Source organism: Coturnix japonica, chromosome 13 (assembly GCF_001577835.2).
Source record: "Coturnix japonica isolate 7356 chromosome 13, Coturnix japonica 2.1, whole genome shotgun sequence".
Classification (NCBI taxonomy): Eukaryota; Metazoa; Chordata; class Aves; order Galliformes; family Phasianidae; genus Coturnix; species Coturnix japonica.
In genome coordinates this window covers 89,184-107,971 of record NC_029528.1, presented here as the reverse complement: position 1 = coordinate 107,971, position 18,788 = coordinate 89,184, and the positions used below count along the sequence as shown (strand labels likewise).

The following is an 18,788-nucleotide window of genomic DNA, read 5'->3' as shown; positions in this document are numbered from 1 at the left end:
TCCCATTAACAGAATCACAGAATGTTTTGGGTTGGAAGAGACCTCAAAGATCATCTGGTTCCAACCACCCTGCCATGGGCAGGGTTGCCAATTGCTAGATTGAGCACTAGATCAGGTTGCTCATGGCCCCATCCAACCTGGCCTGGAACGCATCCAGGGATGGGGCATCAGTAACCTCTCTGGACAGCCTGTTCCATGACCTCACCACCCTCTCAATGAAAAACTTCCCCCTCACAGCTTATTTAAATCTCCCCTATTCTAGTTTAAAACTATTCCTCTTGTCCTATTGCTACCAGACTTGTGTAAAAAGTCAGTCTCCCTCCTGTTTATAATCTCCCTCTAAGTACTGGAAGGACATAGTGAGGTTTCCTCCAGACTGAACAAGCCATGCTTCTTCAGTCTGTCGTTGTATCAGAGGTGCTCCAGCCCTCAGATCATCTTTGTGGCCCTCCTCTGGACCCTCTCCAACAGCTCCACATCTTTCTTATGCTTGGGGCTCCTAACCTGGATGCAGTACTCCGTGCAGGGCCTCACAATGGTTGAGTAGACAGAGACAATCCCCTCCCTCGCTCTGCTGCCACCCCTCTTTTGATGCAGCCCAGGATACTGTTGGCCTTCTGGTCTGCAAGCCCCTAAGTCCTTCTTGGCAGGGCTGCTCTCAGCAAGTTCTTCTCCCAGTCTGTATATGTATCTGTGATTGCCCTTACCCACAGCTTTGTTGAACCTTATTACGCTCACACTGGTCTGCTTTTTGAGCTCATTAGGGTCCTTCTGGATGGCATCCCTTTTTTCTGTCATATCAACTGCACCATTCAGTTTATCATCTGCAAACTTGCTGAGGGTGCATTCGATCCCATCATCTGTGTCACTGATAAAGATGTCCTTGGAGGACACCGCCAGTCACTGGCCTTCACCTGAACATAGACCACAACTCTCTGGCTTTGGCCTTCCTTATCCACTGAGTAGTTCAGCCTTCAAACTCATACATCTCTTCAGTTCAGAGACGGAAGTGTGGTGCAGTACCATGTGAAAGGCCTTGCACAAGTCCAGGTAGTTGCCCAAGTCCATCAGTTGCCATTTTCTTTGTTTACCAATGCTCCATCATAGAAGGCCACCAGATTGGTCAGGAATTATCTGCCCTTGGTGAAGTTGTGTTGGCTCTATCAGATCACCTCCTTGTCCCTCATGTGCTTCAACACATCTTCCAGAAGGATGTGTTTCATTATGTTCTCCGACGCTGACATGAGGCTTAGTGGCATGTAGTTTCCCAGATCTTCCTTTCTCACTTAAAAAAGAGTGATGTTTCATAGTTTCGTGCGGGTTGGAAGGGACCTTAGAGATCATCGAGTCCAGCCCCCGGGATTCGAGCCTCTGTGTAGCAGAGCGGCACTTCTACCACTTGCGCCACAGGGGGGATTCGAACTCCGGGCCCCAGTGTTGCAAGGCGGCGTCTTTAACCACTGCGCCACTGGGGCACAATGTTTCCCTTTTTCCAGTCATGGGGGACTTCACATCAGAGCTGCAACTTTTCAGATATGATGTATTTCAAAACCAATGGATTGGCAGCCACATCCGTTGGTTGTCCACGTCCCTGGGGTGTATGTAATCAGGCCACTTAGACTTGTACACATTTATTCTCATAAGACAGCCTCAGAATTGCTTTTCTCTTACAGTGGGAGGGATTTTGCCTCCCCAATTCCCACCTAGAGGTCCAGGGATGTGAGGGACACATGAATTCTGTCTGCCTGTGAAGACTGAGGCACAGAACTAGTGGGGTACCTCAGCCTTCTTTGTGTCTATTTCCGGTTTTCCCTTCTCAATAGTCAAAGAGGTGCACTCTTCTTGGCCTGTGTCTAATCCCTAGTTATTTTCACATCCCTTGCCAAGCAGAGTTCCATCTGTGCTTTGGGTTTCCTGACCCCGTCTCCACACGGTATGATATATCATAATTATCCCCTAATAAATGCCATTAAAAAACTGCATCAACTAACAGAGAAGAACCCAGACTAGTGATATTGCTTTTACTACGGGGCCAACTCAGAGCCATCTAAACCAACTCAAACCCCACTTGTGCAGCTGTTACTGTATCTGATTTATAACGTCCATTTACCTCGAAATTTAGGTAAAAACTCCTTAATTTCTGTTATTTCAGGCACTGAACCCGGAGTTCATAGGCAGCTCTGCCGCAGGAAGGCCTCCTCCTCCTACGGCGCCTGGCCGCCGATCGGCCCTCGGCTTCGCGACTGCTCCAGGCTCTGTCCGCGGCCGCCGCAGCTCTATGACCACAGGGCTCCCGTTCCTCCGCCGCAGCACAGCCCGGTCCGCCGCCGCCGGCCTCACAGACAACAGCGCAACCGCAGCCAACCAGGCCGGCGCTGCGCAGAGCATTCTGGGGGAGAGGAAGGAGGGAGGGAAGACCGTCGTAGCGAGGTGCATGCCGGGATCGGGGCGGGCGGCGCTCGGAGGCCTGGAGAGGGGCAGTCGTTCCGTCGGTGACTCGGGGCCGCGTCGGTTGGTGGGCTCGGGCCGGCGGCGCAGGAAGCTTCTGTTCGGCGGGGATGGCGGACGTGGCGGCTTCCCCCGTGGGAAAGCGGCTCCTGTTGCTGCTGGCGGCGGCGCCGGGCGAGGGCGAGGCGGCGGGGCCGGACTCTGGGCCTGCGCTGCCCTCCCGGGCCTGGCGGAGCGGCACGGTGCGGGCTATGAGCGGAGCGGTGCCCCAGGACCTGGCGGTGAGGACCCGGCGGCGGTGACGGGGCGCGGGCGGGGGTCGCGGGCCGGGCCGGGCCGCCCGCGCGTGTGCTGCGGCCTCCCGCCGGCGGCGCGGGCTGGGCACGGCTGCGGGGCGAGCGGCCCGCTGGCCTATGGCCGGGGCTGTGCAGCACTGCACTCCTCCCGGCCGGGTCGCGGTGGCGCCGTGCTGGCGACCCTTCTCTGTAGAGCTCTGCCCGCGCTGTTCCCTGCGCCTGCCGGGACACGCTTCGGGCCGGGGACGGCGGGCCTGGCCTGTGGGAGCGCGCTGCTGTGGCGTGCGTCGGGCGGAGGGGAACCGACGGCCTCAGCTGCTGTGATTTCTGATAGCTGAAGTACAGAACTGCTGCTTGTGTGCACAACTTTCCGGTGCTGTTTCCTGGGAAGATGTTAAGTATTCTTGATCAGGTTAAGTGCGGTCCCGTGTTTAAATTTGTACTTTTGTGTTGTGGTTGGTGGTTTTTAGGTCTTGGAGTCTGTTTTCATCTGCAGCAATTTGCATTTCGTGTAATGCATTTAACCACTTTTGGTTTTGTTTTGCTTCTCTCTGGTGTAGCGCAGTGAGATGCGTGGCTGGAGATTGTAGAAGGAACTCCGGACAGACATCCTAGTTGTTGTTCTTTGTGTGTGCCAGTGGTAGTATTTGTTGTGAGTGACGGTGTGCTTTGCAAACCCATGTGGCCTGGCATTTACCAACTGTGTCAGAGGACAGGGTGATGTACTATTGCTGCTCGCTTGTTTATTTAAGCTGGAGGCAAATAAATAAGTGTATAGAAGAGGGAATATTGAGACAGAAATTAGGAGATGTGTATGAGACTGTCTGAAATGTGGAAGCACGTTAGGGCTGTGACCTGGTCTGGAAGGCCACTTTTGTAACAGACTGGATTCGACGTGTGTATGGGAACCGTTGAATCACAGTCTGGATTCCTGATTGATCACCTGATGTGAGCACTGAGTCAGCTGCGGGAGCACTGGTGAAGGCAATTCACCAGTGTGATCAGAAGGGGTGGAGTCAGGCTCCACCTCTCCTAGATCCCATTTAAGGGCTGACTGCCACTGAGGAAGAATCTCTCTGGAGATCGCTCCTTGTGGAGTTTCTTGTGAGCCTACAACACTGGTGAGCACTTCTTGTTTATCTCTGATTATCTTTTCCAATATGATAATCTTATCAGCCTAACTTCTCTATATTCTATACAACATCTGTATACTGTTGATCCTGCAATGTGTATTGGTACCCTTATGTTATGGTTCCACTTGATGCAGATGTGATTATGATGTCAAGAGTGTTTGCAATACTCGTTCCTACTGCTATTTAGCTATGTGACCTGGAGGTGTGTTGCTCGGACTGCTAAAAATAACTCATTTGTGTTGTTGTCAGTCGTGTGACATGTTAAACTACTTTAACAAAGGAAAAAAAAAATCAAATCCTATGCTTGATAGCATAGAAAATAATTTGTTGTTTCCTTGACTTACTTGAATTCATAGCTTTCCTGTAGTGCTGCTGTTCTCAGCCCACTTTTTTTCAAGAATAACTTCTGTTTCATACTGTTCTAATGATGCAGTTGTTGCTAAATATTGTATTTTCTAAATCTGTACAAGAGCTACTGAATACAAACTGTCTAAAATACACAAGGTGAATTTCTCATAGTTCTGTACTGTGGAACATTTAGCGTTGTAATTGATCTTTCTGTTTATAATGAACGCTGCTTTGACATTGTTAATCAATAAAAAGGGTCAGAATGATGAGAAGCTGAGGACACTTGAGTTGTCCAGTCTGGAGAGAGGGCTCAGAAGCAACCTCATTTCTCTGCAAGTTCATAGAAAGAGAGGTCCTGGTCTCTTTTCCCTTGTATTTAATGAAAAGATGTGTGGGAATGACACAAAGCTTCTCTAAGGAAAGTTCAGACTGGGCATCAGGGAAAGCCTCTTTTCTGTGAGGAGGGTCAAGTGTCTAGGGAAGTTGTTGATGTCCCTGTGCCCATTGTTGAGGAGACATTTGGATAATGCCCTCAGTAATGTCCTTTAAATTTTACTTAGTTCTGAGGTGGTCAGCCAGTTGGACTAGATGATCTTCCAAGGTCTATTCCAACAGAACTTTTCTGTTCTGTCCTGTCAGGAAAAAGTCATCTTTCAAAATTCATTCAGCCAGAAATGAGGACTTGGTACCAGTTCAGGAATTACTGTTCTGAGATAATGAGGTGAAATAGGTCTGAAGAAGGCTAGAAAAAAAATATCTAATCTACTCTCTGAATTAAGACTGTGTTTTCTCATGATAACCTGTAAAGATTGTTTTTCTTAGTAGCTCATAGTCTTACGTTCACTTTTGAGAAATACAGAGCAGTTTTATATCTCTGCCTTTCCAAAGCAGGAAGGTGGAGAGCAGTTAAAAAGCATGGAATTTCAAACAATTCAGAAAGTTGTTAAAATAGTATTTTAATACTGGAAATGCAGTGTTACTACAAATGCATGTTGTAGTCTAAAGTGCCTTATTCGTAAGGGATTTTATGAGAGTACATTTTTTTGTTTTTAAAGTAAGGATGTGGCATCTCTACAGAGCTGGATTTAGGTTTGGGTGCTCGCTATCAGTTTTGAGCTGTTACTTGAAAGCCTTCTTGACAATAGGAAAAAATGTGGAGAAAAAGCACACATGCTGCCCAAATGCAGTAGTCAGGTTTACGTCTGCTGTGGAATTTGGTGTTATTTGTCTGAGACTGAATGGGAAGTTTGTAGAGGCATTCAGATTGCAGTAAATGTTGCAAGATGAGTTGGCTGATAAGCAGTTGAAATAGGGACTCTGGAAGTGGTGGGAATGTTCACTACAACCTAGGAGAGTCATATGGTATCCACACTGCTTTCTCTACTACTCGTCATTGCTTCATTCTGTCCTGCAAGGATGGTCATAATCTTGGATCGTTCTTCCTGTCAGCAAGACATGTACATGAGATAGCATGTTGGAAGCTCTTATGAAGTTATATACAGACCCCCAAAAGTGGTTTGAAGTGTTTCATTCACTGTCTCCTATTGTTGCAGTTGAAGGTAGAATGCTGGCCTGGATGTGTGTTCTTCAGGCCAGTAGGTATAGCATACCTATAATGCTTCTTGTTATGAAATAAATATTTGAGGACCAACAGGATATTGAACATTTTTTTAAAAATGAATTTTTATTTACTTGGCAAGTAAAATACTGTTCTTTGAAAGAGAGCTGATTGCAAAGCAGTGGGTATACACTTTCCCTGCTCACTGTATGATACTTTTTTTGGTGTCTTAGTACAAAGTATTATGAATTCTTGTTGTGTCATCTTGTTTTTCCACTGTCTTCCAACATGTGAGATGCAAATTTTTCAGTGGCAATTTCTATTCATCCTGTGAGCAATCACAGAATCATGGGGTTGGAAGGCACCTCCAGTGATAGAGTCCAATCCCCTTGCCAAAGCAAGTTCCCTATGCCAGGTTGCACAGCTTGGTGTCCAGGTGGGTCTTGAATATCTCCAGAGAAGTAGACTCTACACCCCCCCCCCCCCAGGCAGCCTGTTCCAGTGCTCCGTCACAATATCTTTTGTGCTTCTTGTGACTGCTTTTATCAAGAATCAAAAGCATCAAGAGCAGTTCTGTAACTACTTACTTACCGTGAAATGCAAGTAAAGGGGATGTTAAAAGGGAGATGGATTACCTCTCTGCAGTTGTAGCTTAAGTAAGTTGCTAGTTTTCCCTCCTAGCTGGATCAGTATAGAAATTCTTAAGATAAAACTGTGAAAACTTGAGGACTGAGATAAACACAGCGTAATAAGTAGAGCAAAAGCTACACACACAAGCAAAGCAAAATACTCTCTACTTCCCATCAGCAGGCAGATGGAAAGTTGGACTCCATCATGTGTAGTGTTTGCTTGAGAAGACACATGCTATAACTACAAACACCCTTCCTTTTACCTCTTCCGTGCCCAGCTTTTGTTGCTGAGCACTATGTTATGTGGTATTGAGTATTCCTTTAGTCAGTTGGGATCAGCTGTCCTGACTGTTCCCTCCCAGGTTTTCATGCACCTTCAGCCTCCTTGCTAGCTGAGCAGTGTGAGAAACAGAAAAGTCCTTGACTCTGTGTAAGCACTACTCAGCAACAGCTGAAACATCAGTGATTTGATCAATGTGCTTTTCATCACAAATCCAAAACAGTGTCATAGCAGCAGGAAGTTAACCCAATCCCAGACCAGTACCTCTGTGTAGCTCCATTGTGATCTCACAGAAGCATTTGAAGAAGTGTCTTTCCAGGAAGACAGCCAGAATGTAGTGTTGTGCGTTGTGTTGGTGTTTAGTCCCCTGGTAGCTTCTTAATGTGGTCATTATATGCATTTGCTTATACATTAACTTTTCTTGGTAGCGTCAAGAACGCTGTCGAAGAAGACATGGTGCTTCCAGTTTCAAGTGCCAATTAAAGAACTGAAACAAAATTGTTTTTTATCTCTGTATAGCTCTTGTCCTGAGGTTACTGTGCTTGTGACTCCAGTTGCACAGTGCTTCAGGCTTTCCCTGCTGAACCATCACTGCCTGCATTTAATAGTTTGTGCCACCTCCTTTTGATTAGACTCTATCTAATCAAAGCATTTACCTTTTCAATCTGTAACTGGATTTCTTTCTTCTGCAATTTCTAAGCCTGTTTTACTTCAAAAATATTCTTTCTGCTTCCCTGTTGTTATCACTGACTGACTAACTGATCTTGCTCTTGTGAGGTAGTGCTGCTTAGTAGTGACTACCTTGTATTGCCAGTACTTGCTGTAAAAAGTCCCTTTTTGTGTCTTGCCTATGTTAGGTTATGGTGTTTCTTTTGTGAAACAGGAATTTGAGGTTTCCTTGTATAGTCCCTAGGCTTAAAGGGAGGATTAGGTAATGTACATTGGAGGTCTGCTACAGACCGCTTGACCAAGTGGAGTTAACAGATGGGGCTCTCTACAGACTGATAGGAGCAGCCTTCCATTTTCTGGCCCTGATCCTCATGGGGGACTTCAACAATCCTGATACCTGTTGGAGGAACAGCTTTGGCAGGACATAAGCAATCAAAAAGGTTCCTGAAAGGTATTGGTGATAACTTCTTTCTCTAAGTGACAGAGAACCCGATGAGGAGAGGGGCTTTTCTGGACCTCATTCTCACCAGTAATGAGTAGAACTTGGGAATATGAAGATCATAGAATAGAATTACCAAGGTTGGAAAAGACTTCTGAGTTAAGAATCCTTAGGGCAGTGAGAAGAACGAATAGCAAACTTACAACCTTAGACTTCATAAGGGCGTGAATAGAGTACAGTGGGAGAAGGCCCTGGAGGAAGGAGAGGCTTAGGAAAGCTGGTTAATATTCAAGGATCACCTCCTCCAAGGGTGGTGTAACTCAACAAAGAAGTCAGGCAGAAATGCTGTGGGGCCTGTATGACTGAACAAGGAACTCCTTACCAAACTCAAATACAAATGGAAGAGTACAGAGGAATGAAGCTGTAATGGATAACCATCTGAACATCCAGAGATGAAGTGAGGAACACTAAAGCCTTGATGGAAGTGAATCTGTCCAGGGATTTCAAGGACAACAAAAGAAAATCTTCTGTAAATATGTCAGTGACGAAAGGAAGACCAGGGAAGACATAGAGCCACTGTTAAATAAAACAGGAGACCTGGATACCCAGAACAGAGAGAATGTTGGTGTAGTGGATGCTTTCTTTGTCTCGGTCTGTACCAGCTATACTGACCCTCTGCAATCCCAGGTCCTGGAGACAGACTGGGGGAAAATTTGGAGCAAGAATCAGGTCAGGCAGTATACAAGCTGGACGTAAGTCCATGGGCCCCAATGGGATGTACCCACAAGTACTGAAGGAACTGGCAAATGTTACTGTGAGGCTGATGTTGGTGATCCTTGGTCAATCATGGAAACTATGGAGAAGAGCTTGGTGACTAAAAGAAGGACAGTGTCCCTGCTTTCTTCAAGAAGTACAGGTTGGTCTGTCTCTAATCAAACACTGGGATGGAGATGAAGCCTTTCCAGACGTGAAAGAAAAGAAAACCAGGAGTAGCCAATGTGAATTCCCCAAAGAGAAGTCATGTTTGACTAACTTCATGAGTTTCTACGATGAACTTACAGGCCTGACTGATGAAAGAGTGGTGAACGCTGTCTTTCTCAACCTCATTAAGGCCTTTGACATTTTACCCTATAAGATCCTTGTAGAGAAGATCTTGATGTATGGACTGGACAGGCAGACAGTGAGGTGGATCAAAAAAGGTCTCAATGGTCAGACCCAGAGTGTAGTAATTGTTGGTGGTGCAAAGTGATGAGTGGAGTATCCCAGGTGTCAGCACTGAGTCTAGTCTTGTTTTACATTTTCATTACTGATCTGGATGATAAAAGCAGTGTATATTCTCAGCAAATTAGCAGATGACCCAAAATCTGGGGGAGTGGTTGATGTACTGGAGTGTCATACAGCCATCCAGAAGGACCTTAATGGGCTTGATAAATGAGCTGATGGGAACCTCATAAAAGTTCAACAGGGAGAAGATCAAAAGTCCTCCAGCTGGGAAAGAACAACCAGTAAGTACTGTGGATCACCCAACTGGAAAGCGGCTTTACAGAAGATGTGGAGATCTCCAAGTAGTTAATGAGTCAACAATGTACCTGTGGTACAAATAACTCTAACAGTATTCTGGGCTGCATTAGGCAGAATATTCTGAGCAGTTTGATGCAGGTGATACTTTCCGTCTTCTCAGTACTCGTCACCGCTGGAGTGCCGGATCTGGTTCTGACATGTGCGTGGTCTGCTCCCCTCACCATTACAAGAGTTCATACTGGAATTTTATGAGTATAAACAAATACCTAATGGGAGAGTGCAGTGAGGATGAAGCCAGGCAACAGGAATAGAGGGCAAGGTGAGGGTAACTGAAAACAGGTTGCCTGCAGGGGTGGTGAAATCTCTCTCCATGGTGTATGGGAACTGTTGAGTCACAGCATGAACTGTGATTGAGCACCTGGGGAAAGTACCAGGTCAGCCCTGGGAGCACAGGTGAAGGCAGTTTGTGCAATAGGAAGGGATGGAGCCTGGCTGCATCTCTCTTAGACCCGATTTAATGACTGACTGGCACTGGGGAAGGATCTCGGGTTGGAGATCCTTCTTTGGTAGAGCGTTCCCTGTGAACCTGGGATCTTCTGATGTGGGTAAGCAATCTTCCCTTCTTTTATAGCACCTTTCATTGTGTTGATCCTTCCTGTTTTTACATCTCAGGTGCAACACCTTGTTCCATCATATTGGTCTGTCCAATTGCTAGACACTCTCAGAAGATATGTAATTTTAGTCCTGAGCAGTTGGCTCTGGATAGCCTTGTCTGAGCAGGTGGGTTGGATCAAATGCCCCTTAGAGGTTCCTTCCAGCCTCAACCATTCTGTGATACCTGTTAGTCAGTGCCAGCCTTTAAGCATAGTTCCTTTTCATAATTGTGGTGAGATTTTTTTTTGGCTGTATGATTATATTTATTATATATAATTATTACTGACATATAATACATATAATATATATATATATATATATAAAATCATACAGCCAAAAAGAATATATATATAATATAAATATAATATATATATATTATATAAATCCATATATACTTAAATATTATATAATAATATTATAATAGACATAATATATCATATATTATAATATTATAAATATATATAACACCTATATATATATACACACCTATATATATCTATAACCTATATATATATAAACACCTATATAACCTAGGATATATGTGTTTCAGGTTGGACTTGAAGCTGAAAGTTTTCTGTGCACAGGCATGAACTTCATTGTAGTTTGCTGCTATGGATTTCAAATTAGTTCTTTGGATGCACTGGCAATTTGAAAACTTTTGTAGTTCAATTATTTTTATTTTTTAATCTAATTTAATGCAGGTGTTAGCTGAATGAGATCTCAGATGTCTCAAAGTTGTAATATTAGTATCTACCTACCTTCCTTTTTTTTTATTTTTAAGTTTCTTTACTTGTTGACAGTGTGGTTCTTTTTGATGAGTAAAGATGAAATGGCTTGTCCAGGGTCATGCAGGAAGCTTCTGATGGAGCTTCAATTCCCTAATTGAACCTGTGCCTCTGTCTACTCTAGCATCTGAGAAAAACAGCATGTGTTAGAAGTGCCGCTCTGCTACACAGGAGGCTCGAATCCTGGGGGGTTGGACTCGATGATCTCTAAGGTCCCTTCCAACCCGCATGAGACTATTACTATTACTATTATTACTTTATATAATATACAAAAAAATATATGATATATGTATAATATGATATATGTATATATGTATAATATATATGATATACAAAAAAACCCAAAAAAACCCAACTGTTTGTAACCCTTGTATTTTGATGTGATTTGTTGAAAAGAACAGTGGTAATTTCTCCTGATACAATATACTGTCTTGCACAGGCTTAGAACGACTGCTCTACACATTTCTGTTCAGGAAAGAACTCTACATGAAAAGTTTAGAATTAATTATGGCTTTCCGTGATAGTAAATCAAAGTTTAGAGAGACTCAGTGTCTTATGCATGGGATAAAACTGGGTATTGGACGTGAATTGTGTAAAACAAACTTGCTGCAACTTTTCTGTATTGCAGGGAAGAGGGGTGAGCTTGGTGTGATAGCTTAAGAAGAATTTTCTCCCAGCTCCAGTTCTGGATCTCAGATTTCAATAAGGGAAGCTTAGATCTGTTTTTTTGAGTTAAGTAACAGAAGGTGTTGCTGCTGCTGGCAATCACGGCACCTGTCACATTATCTAGTGAGCGCCTTAAAGTAATGCGGAATGTCCATCCTGAAGTTCATCAGAAACACAGCTTATTTTTTCTGGGATTGTGGAGTCCTGTTTGTTTTTGTTTTTAAACCAGGAAGTAACTTGTTAAATTTGCAGCTAAAGTAGAGCTTTTCCACTTGGTCAATTCGATTTGTTAGAAGTGCGAGATGTATTGTAGTTTAAGACTGGAAGAAATTTCCGTATAGACTGATTTCACATCTGTAACGTGATAAATTACCTTGAGTTGTGTATAAAGCAATACATTAGAAATTAAGCTTATAGATATTACCTTTGGGGGTTGAGTGGCAAGCTGAGCTTCATTGTTTGAATTAATTAATGGCTGTTGAATTTGTCTGCTTTCAGTGATCTTTGCCGAGTGGTTCAAGAGTACAAGCTACAGAGAGGTAGTCTCTTTGTAGTTGTTTATAAAATCCTCCTTTTAATAAAATCCATAAGTACCTTGTGAAAAGACATATTTGAAAGTTGACAATGTTTCTGTATTTCATTTTGACCACCTCTTTCATGTAATCTTAACAATAACAGAGTCATAACATGGTAGTCCTTTCTTTGTCACATTTTATGCATATAATATTAAAAAAGATACATGAAACAGGAAAGGTGTTAGGTTGAATTTTCACTATATTTCTGGAATTTGTTGAATTTGAGGAAGGGATACCTTGAGAAACCCAGTCTTTTTTCTCAGAAGGGCAGTTTAGGCAGTAGTAGACTTGAAGTCTTCAGGAGAGATGCTTCATATTCTTCCCCTCTCTCTGGGCAGCTTTTGCATCTGGAAAAAAGAGGTGAGGAAGAAAAGTGGCAAGAGGAAACCACTCCTAATACAGATTATTGGTAAAGCAGAAAAATTCTTGTTTCTGGTTAGTGCCCAATTATCCTCAGTGGTCTTCTGTGTACTTTATATTAAAGTATATTTTGACTATCCTGATTAAGGTATTTCTTAACTTGCTAGGAATTTCCTCCCCTTACTACTGTTTGATTGTATATGTGTAGTAGGTAAGTTCTGTAGCTTCAGCTACGGACTGGAGGGTGAATGCTTTAATCTTTAACAGCCCTTACTGTTAGGGCATGAAGTGAGGCTTGTAACTCGTTCCTATGCTTAGCATTCTTGTTGGGTAATTGCATGTAGCTTTAATGTGTACCCTTTGTGATGGGGGGGGGGAAGGTATCTGAGAAGAATGATTTAGAACTGCAGTGTATTTTATGTTGTTATACATAATTACCAGGTCATGAAAAGTCTGGTGAGTAGGTATTTCTGGATAATCAGCATAATGTGTAAGATAGCACAAAGCTTCTTATATAGTGTGGGTTTCACAAACACCAGCTTACCTGGCTGAAGGATTTTGGTGCATTTCAGCTCTACAATTATCCATTCTGATACAGGCTGGCTGTTGAAGTGACAAGTAGTTGTCTCTAAATCCCCTGCCATTCCTGGTGTGCAGGAAAGTTACATTGGGTCAGCAGTTATACTTTGGGATAAACAAGCTTTGCATCTTTAGTCGTGTATGGAGGAAGGTAGTATTAGATGCCAGTGATGTGTTTTTTGGCAGTAAGTCATCTTCCATGGTTTAGTAATTGCTATAAATTTCTTTCCATTTTGAAATACAATAGCCATGTAGATGTGATGTTCTCAGGGTTACATTTAAAATACTCATCCTGATTTATTTATTTTTTTCTGACTAAAGCTGCTGTTCCCCTTTTGAAGAAGATTGTAGGATCTCATATATTCTACTCAGTGTCTGAAAGAAGTGATGTGTATTTTTCTTTTTTTTTTCTTAACTAAATCAGATTTTTGTGGAATTTGATGGCTGTAACTGGAAGCAACATGCCTGGGTAAAAGTCCACGCTGAAGAAGTTATAGTGCTGTTGCTGGAAGGTTCGTTGGTGTGGGCACCTCGAAATGATCCAGTTCTGCTTCAAGGGGCTCGAGTCTCACCAAAACAGTGGCCTGCTCTGGTGAGTATTTGGCTGAAGGTTTTCATATCCTTCAGAGATCTACATCAGCGTGACCATGCATTACAAGATGTGGGTATAGTACAGGACTTCATTGTACAGGTACTAAAACTTGATTTAAGACAGATTTTTGTCTTTTGTAAAGAGGAGAATAACTGGGAGTTGTAGTGCCCTTGTGAAGACAGTTACTTACTTATAGTTCCTGCTCTAGAAATGAGAAGCCTACAGGAATGAAATAATACATTTGTCTGAGGAAATGTGTTACGTACAAGGATGATTACTTTTCTCAATTCTAGAACTTGGAGTGTTAGGCTTATCTAAAATTATAAGAATAAGCCTTTGTGTCTTATTACGGACTTGGTAGAGCTCTATATGATAGAGATTGCTACATCGTATTAGCAGGCATTCCTGAAAGTCCTTGGGGGAAAAGAATGAGGCTCTGGACTGTGCCTGATCTATTAGCAGTATAGGTTGCATACTCCTAATCTAAACTACAAAAATTTGTTTCTTTGTTGTCGGTGTTAATTAACAGGATGTGCAGATCCTTCTCTTGTTACATGGAGTGGTAATCCATGTTGCTCTTCACATGGCATTTAGATGCCATGAGGCTGGAGACTGTCTTTTAGCCAGAATTGCCAGTATATATCCATCCTTCAGACATCCTGATGAGTAGCGTACAGTGAAGAGGATTCCTTATGTCCTTGTTTCTTGTTGTAGTGCCTTTTGAAGAGGAAAGGCCATATGTAAGAATCGTACTCAAGTTATATGTGGTCTGATTTTTATTATTTCACCTTTCTTCTGTTCTTTTTATGTCATCCTTGAACTACTTGGGATGCTTGTCCACTTTTTAATTCTACATCCTATGCATGAGCCCATTGGAATATTTTTTCGAAACAAAAAACTTTTGCCTTGGTAGAATCTGAACTTGGTATCTTAAATGAATGCTTGAACTCAAAGCAGAAAGTTTGATGCTGCATCTCTCTCAGGAATTTTTTTTTCTCCCACAGTTGCCTGAAGGCAGAATAAAACCAGGCCTTTACGGTAGAGATTCTTTGGACAGAATGTGTGGTTTTTTTTTTTTTTTTTTTTTTTTTTTTTTTTTTTCTGTAGGTGGAACTTTCCTTTCAATGGGAAAATAAATGTGCATTGTCAGTATCATGAACAAGAGAATGGAGTGTGAATAAACTTGATGAGCAGTAAAGACAAAAAAAGTCATAAATACATTTGTGTTAAAATCATGTAAGTGCATTCATGAGACAGATTACACATTTCCAATATGCCAGGGGTTAGTAATTTCTTCTTCTGCCAGCAAATTACATTGTCAGGTTATTGTTCTGAGTCTGCTGCATATTCTTCCATTAGTAACGTATTCTACAGTTTGTTAGTAGTACACCTGATATGAGCTTCAAATTTGCATAAAACAGTAGCAAAAAACTCTTCCCTTCACTTACATGTCCACAAAGTGCTTTCATGTAACTTTTGTGCATGAATGAAAATTTCTGTTGCAGAGGCTATATCTGAGATACAAGGGTTTATCCGAAAGTAATACTTCCTATTTTACGATATTTGCCCACGATGTTGGTGGTATGACAGCAGAGATTTAACTTTTCTGTCAGTATTGTGTTATGTTTTGTTCCCGTGTGACAGATGGCAGTAGAGCAGCAGTTTGTCAAAGTTGCCTCTGACATGAAGTGCATATTAAGCAAAGGTGTTCAATTGAATTCCTTCATGCAGGGGGTTGAAAAAAAAAAAAAAAAAGCATCCATTGATGTTAATTGGTGCTTGCTGAATGTTTAGGGAGGCCGAAGAGTGTATGCTGTGTTTTAGCAGTGGTGTTATTGGGATACCTTCCCTGGTGCGGATTTGGTGAGCACAGCATGCAGGCTCTTGTTTGTCAAAAGAATATGTAGCAGAAATGTATAGCTGTATGGGAAATTGGTAATCACAGCCTGAACCTCTGATTAATCAGCTGAGGCAAGTGTCGGGTCAGCTGTGGGAGCACAGGTCAGAGTAATTCAGCTGTGCTTCCAGAAGGGGTGGAGCTTGACTCCACCTCCTCTAGACCTCATTTAAGGGCTGACCACCACTAAGGCAGCTTCTCTTAGAGATCACTCCTAGGTGGAAGTTGCCTTAGTGTTTCCCAGCAGACTGAAGTCTTCCATATGGGTGAGTTTTTCCTGTAAATAACCTTTTGGGTATTTACCACCATCTTATCATTATTGTCACTGTGCAACAGCTAATGGTAGCAACTGTGTTAACAAATAGTGTTTTGTAACAGAATTTGCTGTGCTTTTTTGAATATGTTGTTTGCATGGAAACAAGCAGGAGGCATTACTTTTAGAGGTAGCTGTGTATATGAAGGTGTGTTGTTTTTTACCTTGACACTTACCTATGGAAAATCAAATACAGTAAAACATATTTTCAGTTCTGCTTTGAGTTTCAGTGAAGGAGTGGAGTTAATTTTGTGTAATGCCACATGTTCAAGAAATACTGGCTGAGGTATAATGAGTAATAATTTGTACTGAAATTCAGGCACTGAAATCTGCACTGGGAAGTGCAGATTTAGAAATCAAACTTGTTATTTTTTGTCATGTTTAAATAATAGATAATGACAACTGTTGTTGGTCTATGTGCATGCTCAGTTGTTTTTATAATCTTGGCTTTTTTTTTTTTTTCTTGTTGGTTACAGACCTTTACTCCTCTGGTAGATAAGCTGGGTCTAGGCTCTGTGGTCCCAGTGGAGTTTCTCCTGGACAGACACTTACGTTTCCTGTCTGATGCCAGTGGATTGCGATTGTTTCAGGTATAGTGAAAATTTAACTTCACACTCTGCATGTCAGTTTTTAACTTTGTACTCATCCACTTCCATATTACTGTCTGTCTTCTTTTGCTGCTCTAACATGTTTTAGGCTTCTTTCCATGCTTTTCCAAGTACATATACTTTTCTCTATCTGCTTAGTAGAAGCCCTAATTCCTGCCCATGTTGCTCACCTGACTGATAACTGCAACAGAAGTTTCGCAGCTGAATTTTTGTTGTTGTTGTTGTTTTGCTTTTTGGAAGCAGTCCAAGATGATCTGTCCCTCAAAAACTGAACATTTTCTTACCTTAAAACATTCTACTTGTATGTTAGAATTGTTTATCGTTGGCAGATGGGAACAGAGAGTCAGAATCAGATTCTGCAGGATCAGCCTTTGCTAAGAGAATCTGTCAATTCGTTGTTCAGTGACCAGAAACTTCAGGAGATATTTAGTAGAGGTAAGACTAGTTCTTGTTGCTTGGAGCTACTATGACTGTTATGTAGCAATTGGATTATTCAGGGATTTGTGAAGGAGAATAATAGTAGTATCTGTTGCTGTTTGGTTTGGAAGATCATTTTTCTCTATTCTTTTAAGTTCTTTACTTAAAGGAGCATTATCTTGTGACAGATACCAATAAGTATGTTGCTAAAATAAACTAAAAATACTGTATTTTATCACTGAAGATGTAGTTAAAGTAGCATAGAATACTATTGGTAACTTCCATTTATTTACAACTTTCTTGATTTTCCTCCCCTCCCCCCCCCCCCCCCCCCCCTTTTTTTTTTAAAGCTTGTTTTGAGTTTAAGTTTTGGTGCTGTTCTATGGTTCTGTTCCTTAATTCTGGAAATCTAGAGATTAAGTTACTCTGTATTCATTGATCTTTTGTTTGGAGAAAATTTTCCTTTGTTGGATCAAGTTCACATTCTGCTGTTTTGATATTTAATGCATGAATCACAGAAGTTTAAAATACTGTGACTGTGGCTGCTCAGCACAGTGTTGCTACCGTAGTTGTTACCTAGATTCTAGGATTTAATTCTAGGATTTAATTCTGTTTATAGGTTTTGCTTGTCACGTTGTGGTCTTCTAGTGATAAAATGATTTTTTTCATCCAGAATTTGGGTCTGTTGGTCAGGTGGCCCCCTTAGTGGTAGGGCTGTATTACATTTGAGGGGAAATACAGTTATTAATGGAGATTTACTTGGTTCCTTTTGCTTTAATAAAACGTGTATAGATATAAACTATGTGAGTGACCAAGTATAGTGGAAATGCTAAGTCATGGCCTGAAACAGTGATTGAGCACCTGGTGTGAAGGCAGGGCCAACCAAGTGCAAGCAATGCATCTGAGTGATTGGAAGGGGGTGCCAGGGTCAACCCCTTCCCAGCTCTCATTTGTAAGGGTTGGCAGTGGAGGTAAGGGCATCTTTTCATGAAGGAATTCTTCCTAATGTCCTGTTTAAATCTCCCCTGACACAACTTGAGATCTTTTCCCCCTGTTCTATGACTCTTTACTGGAGAAAAGCTGATGCCTTCCTTGCTGCAGCTCCTTTCAGATAGTTATAGAGAACGATGAGATTTCCTCTCAGCCTCCTCTTCTTCAAACTAAACAACTCAAATTATTTGGCCATTCCTTATGTCTTGTTTTCTAGTCCCTTTGCCAGCTTTGTTGCTCTCCTCTGCATGCACTTGAGTAACTCCATATCCTTATTGTAGTGAGAGACTCAAAACAAAAGGTCAGTCAGTTCCCTAGTCCTGGTGGACATGCTGTTACTGATGCAGACTAGGATGGCGTTTGGCCTTAGCTACTTGGGCACACTGATGGCCTAAATTCAGCCTGCTAGTGACCAGTGTCCCCATGTCCTTTACTGGTCAGCAGCTTTTCAGCCACACTTTTCCTGGTTTATACTGCTGCATAGACTTGTTAATGACTCCAGAGCAGGAGCGAGTAGTCTTGTTGAATGTAATGTGCCTGACTCAGCTCATCGATCTAGCCCCTCCAGATCCCTGTACAGACCTTTCCCACCTTAAAGCAGATCAGTGGTCTTGCCTAACTCATTATTGTCTGCAGACTTACTGAAGGTGCACTCAATCCCCTCATCCAGATTGCTGACAAAAATGTTAATCAAAACAGACCCAAATAGTGAGACCTGAGATTTGCCACTTGATTGAACTCCATATAAGTGATGCTTTAAGCCTGGCTTGTCCAGTCAGTTCTTCATCCAGTGAATGCTCCTGTCAATACTTTGGGCAGCTATTTTCTCCAGGAGAATACAGTGGGGACCCAGTGCCTAACACTTCACTAAAATCAAGATAAACTCCATCCACAGCCTTTCGCTCATCTACCAAGCAGGTTGTCTTATAGAAGGTGGTCAGGCTGGACATGCCATTCATAAACCCTTGCTAGCTACTTCTGATCACTTGAGTGTCCTGTATGGGTTATGTGATGACAATCAAGATTATCTG

The 18,788-nt window shown here is 42.4% G+C and overlaps 1 protein-coding gene across 2 annotated transcripts in view; it reads left to right on the top strand.

Annotated features, from left to right (window-relative positions):
* Positions 1-2,436: 2,436 nt before the first annotated feature.
* The window catches only part of KDM3B (lysine demethylase 3B), a 50,046-nt gene continuing 33,694 nt past the window's right edge, over positions 2,437-18,788 (top strand). Inside the window, exons 1-4 of one of the 2 annotated variants that reach the window (XM_015875464.2) lie at positions 2,437-2,729; positions 13,365-13,532; positions 16,219-16,332; positions 16,680-16,785. In XM_015875464.2, the coding sequence (XP_015730950.1) occupies positions 2,559-2,729; positions 13,365-13,532; positions 16,219-16,332; positions 16,680-16,785 (559 nt within the window). In that variant the 5' untranslated portion in view covers positions 2,437-2,558. Of the gene's footprint in view, positions 2,730-13,364; positions 13,533-14,639; positions 14,769-16,218; positions 16,333-16,679; positions 16,786-18,788 lie in introns of those variants that run through there. The other variant, XM_032447424.1, reaches the window with a different exon arrangement.